Below are 18082 nucleotides of genomic sequence, written 5' to 3'. Positions count from 1 at the left end.
AACTGCTTGAGCTTACCATCAGGCTGCATGACCAAAATGTTGCTAGAGTTAGATGGGGTAGTCAGGGCCAAGTGACAGAACCTTTCCCAGTGACTCGTGATGTAAGACAGGGCTGTGTCTTGGCACCAACTCTGTTCTTACTTTTTATAAATCAAGTAGTGCAGTTCCTCTCATCTACCCCAACCGATGCGCCAGTTTTGGGTGGGACAAGGTTCCCCCTCCAAATTTTTGCTGACGACACTCTGATCTTGGCAAAAACACAGGTGGGACTCCAAACTGCGATAAACAAATTTGTGGAGTTTTGCAAAATAAATGACTTGAAATGAATGTATCAAAAACCAAATTTATGGTCCTGACTAAGAATAAACCATTAAAGGGTCAAGTAACCATGAATGGTACCATCCTGGAGCAAGTAGGGGTGATGACCTACCCAGGGGTGGTTATAGACTATAGGTTGCGCTGGAAGGAGCAGATTGAGGCACTTTGTCTAAATTTTGCCCGTTTATCGGGATGCCTAGTTAAAGAACAGCGATGCTCCCAAACTAAAAGAGTTCTTCCAGCCCTTAAGATCTACAATGCAAAAATAGCCTCAGCCATCCTTTACGGCTCGGACCTATGGGGTAGTATAGTTCTTGCCCCATTAGATAAGATTCAACACAAGTTTCTCCGTAGCCTGGTAGGTCTTCCACAATCAACACCGTTACTTCCCCTTATGTTAGACATGGGCTGTTATTCTATTAAAAACCAGGCCCAATATAGGATGGTAGCTCTGTGGTGACGTATTTGGTCCACCCCGGAATTATCTATGTTTGCGAATGAGATTCAGGATGTAGGATCAACCTTAGGGTCAGGCAATCTATCTTGGTTTAAAACTGTGAAGGCCACTCTTTTTAAAATGGGTCTTCATTTACAGTAGTCAGATCCGGGAAATCAAGTATTCCCGTCAAAAAAGGAATTTAAACTATTGTTTTGGGCTACTGTAAAGGAAGACCTTGTCCTGCTTTCACAAACCTCCAACCTGACAGGTCATTTTCTGCGCCATAAGGTGGTTCCCCATATTGAGACCTATTGGGACAATATCACCAAAAGCGCAGATAGGAAACTCTACCATCAATTCAGAGTGGCCACACTACCAGTAATGGAGTTTACACATAAATGGCGTAACCAATCGTCCATGTATTGTCCCTGGTGTAGTGAGCATAAGGAATCTATTGGCCACCTTCTCTTTGCTTGTCCAGCTTACAGTGCACCACGACGGAAATGGCTTAAACCAATCTGTAGAAGGATTAATACACGGGTGTGTGAGGAAGCTTTGGTAATGTTAAGATCAAATACTGCAGAGTGGATGTCCATAGGTATGGCGAAATTCCTCGGGTGGGCTTGGATCATTAGATCCAGACTCCAATTTGTTGAAAACTGAGATAAGTGCAGGAATGAACCATACCATATAGTAGTTTTTGATTGAAATATAAATAGTGTACTTTTAAAGATTTTTGAGACGTCTTTTGATACTATTTAATTGATCTTTTAATGAGTAATGAATGTATGGATTGTAAAAAAAAATTAAGAATTGTATTCATTATGCTGTACTTTTGTATATATTTTACTTGTGTCTTTTATGAAGAAATGTTCGAAATAAAGACGTTAAAAAACAAAAAAATATGATCTATTTAGAATGTCCCTCTGATTCCATGTCTAATCTCAGCATGCTAAGTTCCAGACTCTGGCAGTGGCGATTCCCCCATGGGGGCGTTTGGGCGCCGCCCCCTCCTGCTTTCACGCCGTGCGAGAAGGCAGAACAAATGGTAGTTATCATATTATATAACTACCATTGTTTCTGCCTTCTCGCACGGCGAGAAAGCAGAACATCCTGGTTTAGAGTGGAGGTGGGAGTGGCTTGGGGTAGTGGCTTGCCCACTGTTGTTAATACTGACTGTTTAGGCACCCTGAGGCCGCCTAAACAGACAGTATTAACAAGAGTGGAAAAGCCACTCCCCCAAGCCACTCCCCCCTGCCCTCGAGTAACTCTCCCTGTTCTCTCTGTATGCTACAGCAGCAGCATACAGAGAGAAAATGACGTAGCCTGGGGCAGATGGCCGCACCAATGAAAAACGCGGAATTGGGAGCGAGGCTGCCTGCCGGGCCACCTTCTTGATGACGTGCTGGTGCTGCCTGCAGGACTTGAAAGCGAGGACGGCGGAAATTGGGACGGAGTCTCTGGAGTCTGCTGGACGGTAAGTTTACTTTTACTTACCTGCCGGGGTTGTAGTATTTTAAATCTCTTGTTCCCTTGTATTATACTGAAAAGGAGGTAAACTAAACGTCCATAAAAATGTTTTTTTTAAATGTAAACAGTACAGTGGTTTACCAGCCGTAACACTGAAGGGTGCGAATTTTATGGCAAATGTGCACATGGATCGCAAGCAAAAATGCTGTAACTCGCGAAAATTCGAGACACTGACTCAAAGGGGGCTGATCCGATGCCCCATACTATAAGTTGTGGTGGGCGCAAGAAAAATGTATTTGAATTAGTGCTGTGTGCTTTGAATGGGTGTGTGCATGGGTATGTGCTAGCGAATGATGGGTGTATGTGTGCGCTTGTGAATGGATGGGTGTGAGTGCACATGTAGATGGGTGGGAGTGAGTATGTGTGTGTGGGTGCTTGTGAGGGATGGGAGGAAGGGACTGTGCTTGTGCGTGCCCGCGGCCCGCCCCACTACTCGTCGACATTACGAGCCGCCACTGGACTCTGGCAGTTGGAAGTCCGGCCAGCAGGCGAGGTGGATGTGTGGTCTTCTAGTAATAAACTCAACCAAAAGAATATACTCTTGTTCCTGTGACTTTCTTTCTACAACAAGTAGATAATAAGGGAAAAAGACTCACTGAATGCCCTTGTCATCCATTACCATATATACCATCAAAAAAACTCCCTTCGGTTTCTTGCTGGCTCCCATGAGAGCATGTGGAAAATATGTACTTTAGTGTGAGAAGGCTCATGTGGAATCGTACAAAACAAGCACTGGAGTCAATTGAGAGGGTATTGAGGTGACTATGGCGTCTAATAGTGGCATAAAACAATAGACAAATAAGCAGTATATCGTATTACATGGACAGCAGTCAAGTGGCCTCATGCCGTTTGTGACGTCTATCTTCCCAGTTACTCTTTTCCTGCTGAGCCCATGCGTGTAAATAAATAGTAAGAGTTAAACTACAGAACGCGATCACCCATTGGCTAAAGCGTCGTACGGTTTGAAGGTGTCATATGTGACATGACATACTGAGGGTCCCTGAATGAGGGAACAGCCAGGTTTGTGCCACCCTTAAGCACCATTGGAATTAAACCGAGAGCTATATTTTCTTATTTAAATGTTATGTTAAACGCTAGATTGTGACTGAAACAACTTCGCAGCGATGTTGAAATTAATGAAGTTCTTTAAAAAAAAGCCCAACTCCTTTTCAGCGCAGTATGCAGAGAGAATTAACAGTCGTATCCATTTCTGCTGTGTTTGTGCAATATCCTAATTTAGATACACACATACTCGCACAAAGTCTAGTTACAATAAAACACCTTCCAAGTCCGACTCATTGTTTCACTGCGTGAAATCCTCAATATTTGCTCTCGGTCTGCAAGCTTGGGAAAAAAAATTAAGGTTGGGTCGCTTGGTGTACGTGTCACTTTTTGGGAGCAGTTGGACAAGAAAGGCTCACCAATAGAGGGCGATAGAACTCCACGAACTGACCGGTGGGATGTTCAAATCAGCTACGGGAAACGTTGAAGACAGCCGTGCTGCAAGAAACAAGCCTATCCATCCTCGGACGTTTTTTTTAGTAATGAAGCCGAAGTATTTGATGTTTTCGCATGTTGCGCTGTCAAAATGTCGTTACATACACGAGGGGGAATGTAATATTATTCCAAGAAAAATAGACAATTTGGGAATCTGCAAACATAACTCCCACAAGTCTCAGAAAAATGGATGTGAACAGACAAACATGCATTTTGTTGCTCCTTCCACAGTCCACCAGCGCTGGGCAGAAGCGACACGTGCTGTCTGTGTGGGCACCCGCCTGGAAAACAGAGACAGGCAGCTCGTGTTCTGCGGCCATGTCTGCTGTAAAAAGCACTCTTGGCACCGGAGGCTGGCTAGCAGTCCGTCTGCTTTTCTGTATTCGTCATTTTACACTCAGTTTTCTGCGGTCTCCTTTGGCTGCGCTGGAAGGTGAATGCGCCGGCGCCCCCGGCCGATCACTGTTCGAGCCAGAAATGTAGCAGCCAACAGACCGCATGCGATAGGGTCTTCATCAGCCGGTCCAGTCTTTTTAGCCAACACTTTGCTTTATGGGATTTAAGTCTCGTGGTTATAGGAGAGGATATGGTATGGCGGCTAGACTGCAGACTTTGGAGCTGGGCAACAAAGGTTCGAGCCTCTGGGTGTACTCCACATCATGTGATTCTGGGCAAATCACTTAATCTCCATGTGCCTAAATAAAAATGAATGTGTCCTTGTGTACTGTAACTGGTGCTCATGTAAAGCGCTCCAATACCTTCGGGTCGAGTTCGCGCTTTATAAATCTGCACAAAAAAAGCTAAACTACAAATGCGCTCAAGGACAGAGATGTTAGCTAAAAAGGCCGGAATGGCAGAAAACGTCACCTCTCATGGGCAGCTCTCCATCATTATGAAAATATGCAAGAACAGAACTCAGAAGACTAGCTGCTAAGTGGACCCACGTCATGTGTGGCACCTAAAAACAGCTGTCACTGCCCCAGCACTCAGAATACTGACTAGCACAAATACCAATGTTCTCCTGTCCCAACCCCTGATTAAGTCCCTCAGTGCCTGTCCCTTCTGGTCAACCTCTATTTGACATAGTCCAGGTGTGTCCTGCAACCCAAGACAGGTCCCACTGTGCCCATGCTGTATCCTTCTCAATCCCGACATGGTCCTACAACTTTGCCCCACTATGCAGCAAAGTTCAGTAGCAGCCAGGAGAATAACACAGACCCTGCAGGGAGGGGAGGCAACCCTTCAGTGACCCTTCCAATCCTAGATGAGCTCCCATTCACCCCACGACCAATACATATATGTTAAATAGTGGAGACTCAGGGTGTTCTCTTCATATTCAGCAGAGGGGGCGTTATTATGCGTTGCACCACTGGCAGCAGCGATGCTCCTGCACACAAGGAAAAGTCTTGGTCAGTGGCGTAGCCAGTGTGTCACGCCCCGTGCAAGGATGGACATGGGTCCCAGGTCCGCCGTCTGAACTGTGAAATACAGCAATATTCAAAGTTCACTGGGCCCTTATGCCACTGCACCGGTTTCCAGTGGCGGCTGGCATCTACAAGGAGGGGCGGGTGCACACGCAAATAAAATAAATGAATTAAATTAAGCATGTTCCGAGTCCTCTGCGCCGGACCTCTTCTCTCTTCAACTGCAGCCCAGCCACCAGGAAACTTCCTTGATCAATCCTGGTGGGGCTGGTCTCATGCATGAGACCAGCGCCCTGATTGGAGTGAGCGGCCTCACTTGGCACTCCACAGCACTCCCGAGGTCTGCACTTGCTCTAATCCAGCTATCTTAACCTCTAGGGTGCCCATGACGAGCTAAGCTAGTCATGCGGCACTGTGGCGATGTGCTGATGATGAGCTGAGCAGTCATGACAGTTACGGAACGCCCATGCAGTAATAATTTCCCCGCTGTGCTGGGCGTTCCATTGGAACGGGCGTGGTCATGACAAGCTCAGCTCGTCATCAGCTCAGCGACACTGTGCTGCATGACGAGCCAAGCTCGTCATGAGCACTGCGCGCGGCCCCCCTCCCCCTGTACCACGGGGAAAGTTAAGACAGCTGGGTTAAAGAGGTTTCAAGTGTGCACGTGTGGCTTGCTGTCATGAGATGGCAGGCCGGTTGACGGAAAAGACATGGGCGCTTTAAACAGGGCACATACAGTCCACCCTTCTCTCTGCTGATGTGACTCAGCAGGCCCTGTCCCGTCCTGATGTTCTGTTCAGGACGGGGATGATCAATAAAATGATAATGAATTACAATGTTATTTTTCATCTCTGTGGCTTTGGGGATAATTTAAGTGTGGCAACACTCCTCTGCTACAACAGAACCGTCTCTGCGTGCTGCACCAATAGAACTTATACTCATGGTCTCGGCGTTCCCCTAACCCGAAAGCAATCTTCCACTGCCCTCAACCCCCAGCAAAGTCTTGCTGCACTGAAAACTCCAAGCTCCTGTCCTAAGTCAAACTGCTGCTGTTCCACGACACCTCGAAGGTCCTGCTATACCCATGCTCACCTGCACCCCTCTTTGGCCTACCTAGAGGTAGCTGGGGGCAGGCTGCAGTGAAAACAGTCACAAAATCGTGAACGTCACAAAATCTTAGGTACTTCAGGAATTCGTTTCTCATGCAAAACAGTGTGATGAAGGGAATGCCATGCGTGAAAAATGCCCCAAGGACAGTTTGCGCTCATTATTACTCATTGCAGGAAGCAAAGGTTGTAATCGGGTAACCACTCATCAACACACGGTATTTCCAAGAGAGGTTTAGGGTCCGATTTCAACCTAGTCCTTAAAATAAGGCCTTGGCCTCACAGTAGGTAAATTGAAAACTGCCAATGATACATGAAGTGAAACATAAAAGGAGATGGAAGGAATGCTTGCAATTTGTCTAACCACTGGGAATCGCTCGGAATAACATTCCAACCCATCGTTATTTTGCTTACCATGTTATCGCAGGTTGGACCCAGCCATATGCAAATCAATCTTACCCATGCTCCTGATGGGAACAGTACTGTGGCAGACAACAATTAGGTACAGGAAAAATTATACAAAAAAATCCACTTTACATCACCCAAGCCTATTTATGCACAGAGTGTAAAATATTTTCTGTTTACTGCCAACACTTGTGCATTTCTAGATGTTTATTGTGGCTTAAAGCACATTGAAGCAAAAAAGCACATGCCAGTGCTATACAAAGCACGTAACAGTACGATTAAGTCTACGTACAGCACCAACTTAAGGGAGGTGCGCCTGTTGCAGCTGCACTGGGCGCTGACCTAAACAGGTGTATTGACTCAGAGGGGGGGGGGGGGCACTGTGTTAAACATCATATAATTTAAGAGCACCCGCTGCAGAGTTCTTGTGCGTCCAGCTTTCAGGCAGCAATAAAAATGTCATGATAACTCGTGATTATCATTAAAGTTCCTGCTAGAGAGAGGGATCAGAAATTCGCCTATCTGCAGTTTTAACGTGCCATAAAGCAGTGAAGAGGGTTAATATGCCTGCTGCAAAGAACATATCTATATTGTATGTGGATAGCTGAGAGGATGAGTAAACTCAGCCTTTACAAGAGCTTTAAAACAAATGAAATGTATTTGAGAGAGGGTCAATGGAGAGATGAGGGGCACTTTTTCCGGGTGGCAGTGAGGGAATCCAAGTAAGTCCCAAAGATTATTGCACAGGGTGCCACCAGCGCTAAAGCATGCCCGGTCTACATATGCCGAATAGACATGAGCTCAGAATACAGATATCATGCATGGCAGGTCACACCATCATGTAACACTTCTGATTCTGCCATACTTCCTAGACAAAACAGGCACAAGCCAGTGCGGAGGCTTTTTTTTTTACCACACTAGCTGTTGGCAAACACGGTCATAAAATGTGATCAAATTATTTCTAGCCTTGTGTGCAGAGCTAAAACTTTTATGGTCATTTTTCTACTGCACTCAAGTGTGAAGTAAGTCACACACACGAGTGGTTCAGTCACATACAGAACAGTCCCACTATTTGTGCTGGTGATTGCCTGTGCTCAGCACCAGCATTTAATTATCAGCACTTATGGCTGCCTGCCACATTGTGGCGCTGTCTGATTTAGAGATGAGCCCAAAAGTGGTTTATTAATTCAAAACACATTACAAATTACTAATACTTTGCTTCCAGGCTATTATAGCTTTGGGGCCCTGAAAATTAAAACTGTCACAGTTGTATGAATATGATGGTTAGAAGTTGTGTTGGTACAGTCGTTGACAGCACTGGCAGGAGCAATGGGTAGTGTGAGCTGCGGTAGCCTCCTGACGAGGGCCCTGGCACTGATTTTACAAATTAAGCACTAGCAGCCTAGCTATGTAGCAAGGCTTTGGATACTGGTGGGAAAGAAGATGCATCGATTGTCATTCCTGCCCACAGACCTCAGGGCAGTAACTAACCAAGGAAGGTAGGTGGTGGCCAGAGTCAGCAGATGGGCATAAACTGAAAATACACAAGTACCTCTAAGGAAGTTGTTACAGGGTTTCCCCACCCAGGTGCTGGATGAGTGTAGGGAGTGTTCCTCAACTTCAGGCTCGGAACTTGGGTAGATTAATAGGAAAGAACATTGACTGAGGTGGGCACTTGCATGTGAGAGCTGGGAGCAATACTAACAGCCAAATATACAATACATCCCAAACTATCCGCTTAGAACAACGGAAGCACTATGAACTACCAGTTATAAACAAACACCATTTTCTTTACTATGTGGATGAAATACCTTGTAGCAGTCACAAAAGGTCCAGTGTACTCATGCCCACCATACAGTGTATTCCTGCTGGAGTACCCAGGCCTGATGGTATACTGGTGGGACCACTTCGAAAGAGATGGTGTCTTGAAAGGAGAGACCCAGATACTGGTAATACCTAGATAGAACAGCCTACAGAGGGTTTCTGGAGATTCTGACACAGCCCAGTGAGAGATGGCATACCGTGGTGGTAGTAGAGAAAAGCAGGATTGAGGGTGCAACAAGTCAGAAAGAGAGGGCTGCGTCAGGATTCTGGCAGAATGCTAATGGCAAAGACAAGGCAGCTCAACATTCAGAAAGAGTGGCATCTCTGTGCAAGGCCCTGGGACAAATACACTTGAGAGTCTCTGCGGTCTGCGAATCCTTTTGAGGCTGGATGACCTTTCCACGCACACCAGCTGATGCAGCCAAGAATTCCTGGGTAGTAAAGGCAATGGCAGAAGCTGGATGGAGAAACTTGCTGACTATCGTCATCTCATCTAGAGGGAGTGCATTGAGTCCTTTGACCGCAACAAGGTGTCCAGTATTCCACATGCACTCTTCAGTATTCCAGACTGGCAGGAGTTCGTACTCAAGGCCTACAGTGAAACAGCACACATACCCTGTTTGCCTAATGCACAGGAATGGGGACATCGAGCCCTTAGCTGCAGGGGCTGGTGTACTTTCCATTTCCCACACTGACATAGTTGGACAAAATCTGATCTGGGAGATGTTAAGCAGCATTTTCTTGGATTTGTTGGAGGTCATCGTGATATCTCTAGCTCTCAATCAATTAAGCACAGGTGAGGCGAGGCGGAAGGTTATAATAATCCATTGAAGTGGTGAAAAATAGAAATGGGGCATTTAGAGGCAATTTTAAGTGCAGAGGCCAAAGATGCCTTGTTTCCACATACTCTGAAATAGGACCCATGCACCGGTCATAACAGGTAACGTCTAGAACTGCCCCTAATCCACAAGCATTACATTGTTCAAACACCCACTGACGAAACAAACACTGAGAACTAGCTGTAGTGCTAAGTAAGCAAGGGGCAGGTTTGTGGTGTTAAAAGCTAGCTATGGCGATAGTCAAAAGGGACTAGCCAATATATATTACCTCAAGTCAAATTACATGCTATTACAACTTGTTGCGCTGCACTTACAACTTGAAACGCAGGATGTGGAACTTCAGAGCTTGCTTACTACACCAATTGATATAAAACAGATTAGTGAGCTGCCTCTGCAGGTTTAGAGTTGTAACTAGCATTATCTTCATTGCAGCTTAACCTGGTTATTTGTTTGGCACAAATGCACGGTGCTCTGATGTTTCTTTGTGGTAGCTTAGGCTAGAGCACACATATCTGCACAAACATTTGCTGCTTTACCTTGACTGATACGAGACTGGTGTAAAATGGGTCTGCCGTGCTTTTTAACCTGGAAAAAGTCTTGAACTGGACCATGTAGAAGTAACCTGTTATGCTAACACGATCAGAGGTGTAGCTTTACAGTGCTTATGTCACACTGGCGACATGGTTATGTGTACACACGAACACCACTCGGCTTGCTTGGATAGTTGGCCGTTTGACCTCTAATTCTATTAGTGCCTTTTTGGACTCAATGCTTTGGAAGCAAAAAAGATCATATAAGGCGGGCTACCGTGCTTTAAATTAGCTTGTGGGCCATAGATTTGTGGAGGGAAAAATCGGAGAAACTGGTCCATCATCCAGTTGGACAGTGATTCTCTTGCCATTAGGGGGAAAGTCAAATCTAAAATCAACTCATTTACAGTGTTGTGGTTGGAGGATGTGCTGGGGAGAGACAGCTTTCAAACTGTGTAGCCATGGAAACAGTCCTCTTGGTCACGTGGCTATGTATGAAGAACCCATGCAAGGTCCCTCCTCCCTTGAAGAGGGGAAAGGCAGCCCTCTTTAACAAATCCAGAAAGTCACTGATAAGATCCATTCTAGAGCGATCCAGCTTTGATGAGATCCGCCTAAGTTTTGAGATGTAGTACACCACTCATTGAATGGCTCCTTTAACGCAAAGAGCTGCAAGCTTCAGCCACCATTCAAAGCTACAAAATGCTTCAATCCCAGCAAATGGAGTTCAGTATAAACATTCTATACAAAAGTTTTATTGAAATACCTGTATAAAAAATATGATCCATACATTTTCACACAGTTAAACTGAAAAAAATTCCAAGCTGCTTTGCGCAACTAGATCACAGAAAACAGCTATTAAAATAAATTAGGACTCGTTCGAGTCAATGCATGAAAAATGTACAATGTCAATAATTTAAAATCCTTCCAAACATTACTTTACATTTCTGGTTGAAAAAAAATAAAAGTCATACCGGTTAAAGGAAAAACGTGACTAACAAAAAACTCCAATTCCCTTAAATTAGACTTTGTACAACAATTTTAAAACAAACTGGTAAAGAGCAGGAATACATTTTTACAAAAGTTAACAGGAACGCAGAAAACATGAGAAATGTCTTGAGCGGGGGACCAGCAGAGGAAAGGGATAGCACAGTGTTGGGTGTTTCTAAACAAATAAATTAAAATAAATATATCTTTCAGATAAAACTGTGGGACCGGTCCAAATGTCATAATAAATAAAACTGTATAACAGAAGATAACCGAGTGTACATAAATACATTATACAGGTATGGGGAGAAAGTCAAAGTCCTCGGGTATTTGCATTGGTTGTGCATTGAACATGCTCACACATACTTAAGACTTGCGGGTTAACAGAAAGGAGCGAGAGTCAAGATGAAACGGGGGCTTTTGGGGCCCAGTGGTAGAGATGAAATGGAGGAGAGTGGCTGTTCCTGATAAAGCGGATATCCCTGTTCATACTTCTGTGCAGGCTATAGGAAGTATCTGAGCAGCAGAAAATTGGGGGTGAACATGTCTCTTCAAGTATTCCATCACTGTAGGATGGGAAAACTTCTGTTTACCGAGCAGGTTCCAGTGCGTTATAGGCCTCGCTTGACAGCCAGTCCTATAACCAAAAGGGATCTTCTTTGGACATAGACAGCTCAAAAAAGAAAAACGTCCCACTGAAGCAGCTTTCAAAAAAAGGCACTCAAAAGCAAATAAAATCTAGTCCGGGCTCTATGAGAGCAAAAATGTTCATATTCAAGAGGTCACTGCTTTCTTAAATAAAAATCAGTCTATTTTGCCCAAGGAGCCGGTCTGCAGCTTACAGACATCAACGCCGCCAAGAAGTCCCATCCGAGCAGAACCCGATAGAGGGAGTATACATCAGACCCTCACAGATTCAACTACAGGATAATGAATGCATTGTCAATCAAGCCCCTCCCAAACGTTGGCAGCAGCGCTGTGGTGTGTCTGCAAGTCCCTCCCCTCGGAGGGGTAGGTTTCAGAGGCTCTCGCTGCTGGAACTTGTGCTTGATACATCAGTGTCTATGGTCCGGAGCCTCAGATCACAGTCCTCCGACTTCACATCAGCCGATTTACGCATCCATGCGTGGTCGAAGATCTGTTCCAGCGTTGGTCGGTCTGAAGGCCTCAGCGAAAGGCACCACTTTATCAGCTGTTGGCATTCTTTTGGGAGGGAAAAAGAGGAACATTTTAAATCACTGCAAATAAATCGAAAAGTCACACAGAGAAAAACGGAAAATCGTAAAAGAACAAACCTGGGGTAATTCTCCGTCTGAAGTAGACCCGCCCTCGTAGAATCTCGTCATCTTGTTCGAAAGGGATGTCCCCGCACACCATGTCGTACAGGAGGACACCCAGTGACCAAACGGTAGCCGACCTCCCGTGATACCTGTGGTATTTGATCCATTCCGGTGGACTGTACACTCGCGTCCCTGAAAGACAATAAAGCGATTATTAAACTAACGTTTAAAATAAATGAATGCCAAAACGTCAAATAGTTACAAACAGCAAAACCAAGAGGTAAAACAGTGCATATTGCAAAGAAATAAGTAGGCTACGTTAGGACATTTACATAGTCACCCTACAAACACAAATCCTTCAGACAGGGCTGGATGTTTACAAACACTGAGCTCGCTGCCCACGTGGCACAGCACACCCAAAATAGACACAAAAGGAGCTCTGGGAGACAGCTGAGCTGCAGCCATCACCACAAGTCCTATCCTCTCGAATTTCACGGTGGAGAACCAGACACCTCCTCCCCAGCTCAATAAGCTGCTGCTAAGTAACGAAGCAGCAGCGCGGTGGGGGCGGGGAACCTTTTGTTAGTGGGCTTATTCAGAAGAGGCGTGGCAGCCCTCATGCCCGCCCGCCCTCACTCCCTCCCCATCGGGCTATTCAGATTGATTAGCAGGCCACTGCCGTCATGGCGGAGGGTGCGTAGATCACACAAGCTACGTATACAGTGCATTCCCATTGCGGAATTTTACAGGCCAAGCAAGAGTGCCAGTATCCGATTTCAAAAGTTTTCCATTTAAGTATTAATTTTTTAACCGGAGGGAGGAAAATAGTGTAAGGGGCAAATATTAGCGGCAAATAAGGCTCGGGATGTATTCTCTTAAAGGAAAATTGTAGCGAGTACCATTTCAGCCCGCTCTCCCAATGCCCGTCCCATCTTCCCGCCTGCTGGCTTTGCCATCTGTACGCCCTCCCCTCTTGCGCCCCCTCCCCTCCTTGGAAACAGAGCAGGCCCCGGCAGCTGACGTATGCGGTCACATGGCGGGCGTTGGGTTTCACAACAAACAGATGCGAAGTGTTGGGGAGGCTCTTTTACATCGACCGACGGCAATTCCCTCCAAAACCTGCCCCACCCCCACCCACCACTGAGCAAGAGTGGCGGCAAAAAGGCTCGCAACCGCACTGAGGTGAAACCAGACCCTCACAGAAACCAATCCCCCCACGGGTGAGGCACAGTGCCGGGCGAGAGGGGTTCATGCACCTTGCCATGGTACCATGTCACAAATACTAAAGGTTAGGAGTGCAGATACCACTGGGCAACCTATGGTGTGCACCTTGATGTTCCAGCAATGGCAATGCTCATTTGTCAATCACTATGAGATCCAAGAAATCCCAAGGGGTGATGTGATGAACAGGGAAATGCACCCAGAGGCTTGCCTTTGCTTTTAAAACACTAGGTCCTGGCCATCCACAAGAACATGCATGCAATCCAATCCGGGGGGAGATGGGGTTCCCCGACAGCCACCAGGGAGGTACCTAAGCAACACAACAAACTAAAATACGACTGTTTCCCTAGACGGTATACAAAAGCACTCTTGTTGCCAGTAAACAATGTCGCGCCATCACCTGGGCACATGGGTCAGCCCTACACGCCACACACAACACAAGCAGTAAAATGATCAACGCATTTTCAGAAGACAGTCTGTAGCATTAACAATTCTAGAACGAAAGAATTGGGCGGGTTTACTGGTGCGGGCAGAACACCGCATGTAGCAGGTTAACCTACGTGTGAATATATATATAAAAAAAAAAGGACAAACTCGACATAATCATTGCGCGACTGCAAAGGGGCCAGAGAGGGAACCTTTACATGAGCTGTAGCAAACAGTGCTATGAGCTAATGGCTATACACAGCGAAAAAAAGGCACTGCGCGTATATCATGCAGACAGACATCCCCGGTGCGAAGTTAGAAGTTGAGGAAAAAGGGCAAAAAAACCTCTAGGGCCAGGGACCACATCACAGTGTAGTCATATTTGCTAAAACATATGGCGAGCAGCACAGACCAGCAGCAGGGGCCGACAAGATGCGCGCAGCGCGCCCCCACCGGCCAGGCAGGTCACGTACCGTCGAAGTCCGTGTAGACTGTGTCCTTGAGCAGGGCCCCGGAGCCGAAGTCGATGAGCCGCAGCTCGCCCGTGCGCAGGTCGACCAGGAGGTTCTCGTCCTTGAGGTCGCGGTGCACCACCCCGCAGCTGTAGCAGTGGCGGACGGCCTCCAGCACCTGGCGGAAGAAGGCCCTCGCCGCATCCTCGTCCAGCGCCCCCTTCTCCGTGATGAAGTCGAAGAGGTCCTTGACGGGCTCGGGTCGCTCCAGCACCAGCAGGAAGCCGTCGGTCCGCTCATACCAGTCCAGCAGCCGGATCACGCCTCGGAAGGCCGGCGAGCCCACCTTCTTCAGCAGCACCACCTCCAGGGGGACCATGGAGCCGTTCTGTGGAGAGGAAGAACGATTAGAGCACTGCTAGAGATCAAATACCCACCCACCCACCCTGGGGGGGGGGAACACGCAAACCCTGGGAACAAGCCATGCACCCACTCATTCTCCACGTCACCCTGCCCTGGGGGACCCGAACACCCAACCCTGGGGTCAGACGGCCAACCCTGCCATAGCCTAACCTTCCCCTCACCCTTGGGATAAGTACTACTAAAGATCAACTGCCCACACATGAGAAAGGACAACGCACTATCAGGAGATTAGGGATCGCAGGGACATTTTAGAGGGGAGGGGGTACCAGGTAGCCAGTGTATGAAACCAGAATGCAAAAGCATCCACCTGTGGGCAACGCCCGCCATTACTAAGGGCGAACTACATTTCAGAAAGGACAGCTGCACTAACCAGGGCACTGCGGATAGTGGACACCGACCTGACAGCCAAGGTGATGCATAGGGACAGCCTTAGCGGCACCCACCGCCCAAACTAACATGCGCGCCAATCGTGATAGCTGCAAATAACCGACACCCCCAGAGGATGACCATCCGGTAAACGTGATTGCATGTTGCCAGTGCTGCTGTACGGTAGGCTGAAAAACCAGAGCCCAGAGGACTTGCAGAGAAGCCCAGCCGCATAACCTCATAACTATTCATGAAACTAACTACAGGGAAACACCGCAGCCTAGGTACCGACTCGTGGCTAGATACCCCGGGGGAAATGGGCACTCGAGAAGGATATACTTACTATGGTTCCCCACTCGGTGACCCGTTCCTTGCAGACGTGCTTCACCGCAACCTGAAGACAAGAAGACAACATTAGAAGGAGGACACATTAGCAGCAGGGGCTGATCGCTGCGCGGGACCTCGGACATGAGGGATGCGGGGCGGGGAACGATCCATAGCAAAGAGGTTTAGTGATGGTGCGCAGGGAGAATGCAGAGTGACGCAGGGATCCCAGCCCCCGGGACGCACAGATCGCAGACATCAGACAGGCTGGTTTAGTGATCCTGGGCACGGGGAACATAGGGTGTTGAAGGGCTCTGGCAAGTGGCAAGATTGTCTGGTGAGGATGCCAAGAAGGGAGAGCCGCAACATACATGCCGGCACTGTGGAAATCGAAGAGGCGCATACCGCAACTGAAAGAGGGAGACAGGAGGGCATAAAGGTGCACGTATACATTTCACGATAGTAACAGAAAACCTAATTTACAGATAAATTATAAGAAAGGTAACACTGCCGTGAGGTTGGACGGACAAATTGAGCATAACGCTGCGGGGATGTCGGGTTCGAGTAGTAGAACTCCAGGCACGGCTGGAGGGGTGCACTTTAGGCGCGGCAGGGAGAGAAAGGAGGCAGGAGCGTGAAGATATGGCATCCTCGTGCCGGCGAGGGGTGAATCACTGGGTAGGCAGGGAGCTGCGGAGATCAGGGCGATGCGGGGATATATTTGCTATAGAAGCACAACTGAGAAGGGGTGGGGGCGGCATGAGGCAGGACGCTGATGGGAATGACAGTGCTGCAGTGCGATCGCCGGGGGTGTGGTGAGTACTGCATGGATCCGAAGCGGCAATGGATCCAGGGCGGTTTAAGTCACGACTCTTGGTATATCAAACCCTGGACGTCTGCATGTGAAAACAAGCATACGTGGTAACAGTTCGGATCCAATGCAAGGTTGGAATCCGGTGCCGGTCAGTGCTTGTGGGGGAAGGATGCTGCATGGGTCATGAGGAGGAAGGGTACGGGTCCTATGCAAGGCGCAGGGGGTGTAGCTGTGGGAAGCCGGCGGGTGCCGATCCATTCGTCCTTACCGGCAGCCCGTCGGAAATCCTGCTGCCCGCGTAGACCGTGCCGAAGCCGCCGCTTCCCAGCACCGAGCCCACCTGGTAGATCTTCTCGAAGGGCTCCTTGTCCAGCTTGGCTGCGGGAACAGAAGAGAGAGAAAGTGAGCCACGACGTCCAGGCAAGGGAGGCGCAGAGAGACAGAGGCCGGGCGGAGAGACCGCTTCCAGAAGCCGGCAGCCGTCCTTACCTGGCGGCAGGATCTTGGCGGGCAAGTGGTCTACGCTGCTAGGATTGCAGATGTGAGCCAGGGAACCAAACTTAGACAGTAACATGTTCCAGTAACAACCAAAACAATCCAGTGGCAAAAGGATCCTCGGGTCTTCGCGGTCCGATGCCGCCCGCACAGTAATCCAAACAAAACTCCTCCCAGACCCGCGCCTCGACAGCACTGAGCGGCGCCCTTCCCGTGCAGCCTCTTAACTTGCAATGTTTTGGTGTCGTCGAGAGATCCCTTTGATATCCCTCCGCGTCCAGCAGCTGAGGGGGATAGCTCCACGCCCCCTTCCTCCACCCACAGCAAATAACTCCTCCAGTCCCCTGAAAAACGGCTGTGGGTGGTGCCAACCAACGTGTCCAGCCCTCCCCACACCTGAAACCGCGGGAAGCGCAGCCAAGAGAGGCGCCTACGGAAAAATAAACACTGGCACTACTTTACTACGAGATTTCTAGACGCGCAAGGTTCCCCTGTCTGAATTCGAGCTCGGCGTGTTACACACATTAAAGCGAATCTAAATGGGCGGTGGTCAAATTTACATATGCATCAGAAGCCAACCTATCGGTGTCGGGCGTCGGGACAATTGATGCCAGAGTCTCATCCAATGGGGCTAGAGGGCGGTTTGCATAACGCCTGGGCGGGAATCCCTGGACGCGCCTCCCCCCATAGCAGCAGGAGACCGGGAAAGGTCAGCGGCTGAGAGCGCGAGACACTGCAGCACGCTCTGAGGGGAGGAGCGGGGCATCGTCCCTCCCTGCCAACGCATCACGAGGCGGTGCTGCATGCAGCCAGGGCCTCGACTTCCTCCCGCCCTAAACCGGGATTGCTGTCAACGCTATCCAGGAGCTAGATCCCGCCTACCACAACAATAACACAAACACTGACATTTTACCGCACGACCCAGCGATACCGTACCGGGAATCCTTCAGTAATAATATATATGACTCCTTGCCTTTAATTACCACCAACATTTTCATTGAACAGTGCTTTTCAGTATCTAAAATAGGCACGATTCCCACTTTTACGCATTCCTAGCTATCTATGGCATTCGATTCATTATTTGCAACTTCTATTTATAAAGACGCATTTATTTCGCAACCATCAGAAAGTTGACCATTCGAGTTGTATTGTGACTTTAATTTATATTGTATAAGAAAATACTGTTTAACGCGTCTGCGCACGAGCGTTGTATAATGCCCGATTTCAAGGTGACTGGAAAAAAACCTTCAGAGGAGGGAACCCAGGATTCCCCTTTCATGTGGGTTGCGCTTGTCGAATTTATAATATATGTTGGCACATTCATCAAAGAGAGCCGCCCCTGCGTCGCACGCGCTTCTGTTTTTTTATTTCAGGTTTGGGTG

The 18082-nt window shown here is 48.0% G+C and overlaps 1 protein-coding gene across 2 annotated transcripts; it reads right to left on the bottom strand.

The window, feature by feature from the left end:
* Window positions 1-10647: 10647 nt before the first annotated feature.
* PIM3 (Pim-3 proto-oncogene, serine/threonine kinase) lies at window positions 10648-17203 on the bottom strand. Of its 2 annotated transcripts, XM_086967324.1 has the most exons (6): window positions 16695-17197; window positions 16474-16583; window positions 15411-15461; window positions 14300-14666; window positions 12195-12371; window positions 10648-12102 (listed from the first exon to the last, which is right to left on the bottom strand). In XM_086967324.1, the coding sequence occupies exons 1-6, from the start codon at window positions 16777-16779 to the stop codon at window positions 11918-11920; spliced, it is 975 nt and encodes a 324-aa protein (XP_086823450.1). In that variant the 5' UTR covers window positions 16780-17197; the 3' UTR covers window positions 10648-11917. The 2 variants fall into 2 exon arrangements, with proteins under 2 accessions (XP_086823450.1, XP_086823446.1); XM_086967320.1 differs by having other exon boundaries at window positions 16474-17203.
* Window positions 17204-18082: the final 879 nt, after the last annotated feature.

This window comes from Lissotriton vulgaris, chromosome 1_1, assembly GCF_964263255.1.
Source record: "Lissotriton vulgaris chromosome 1_1, aLisVul1.2, whole genome shotgun sequence".
NCBI lineage: Eukaryota > Metazoa > Chordata > Amphibia > Caudata > Salamandridae > Lissotriton > Lissotriton vulgaris.
The sequence above is the reverse complement of the archived record's forward strand: the minus strand, read 5'-3'. Positions and strand labels throughout refer to the sequence as shown.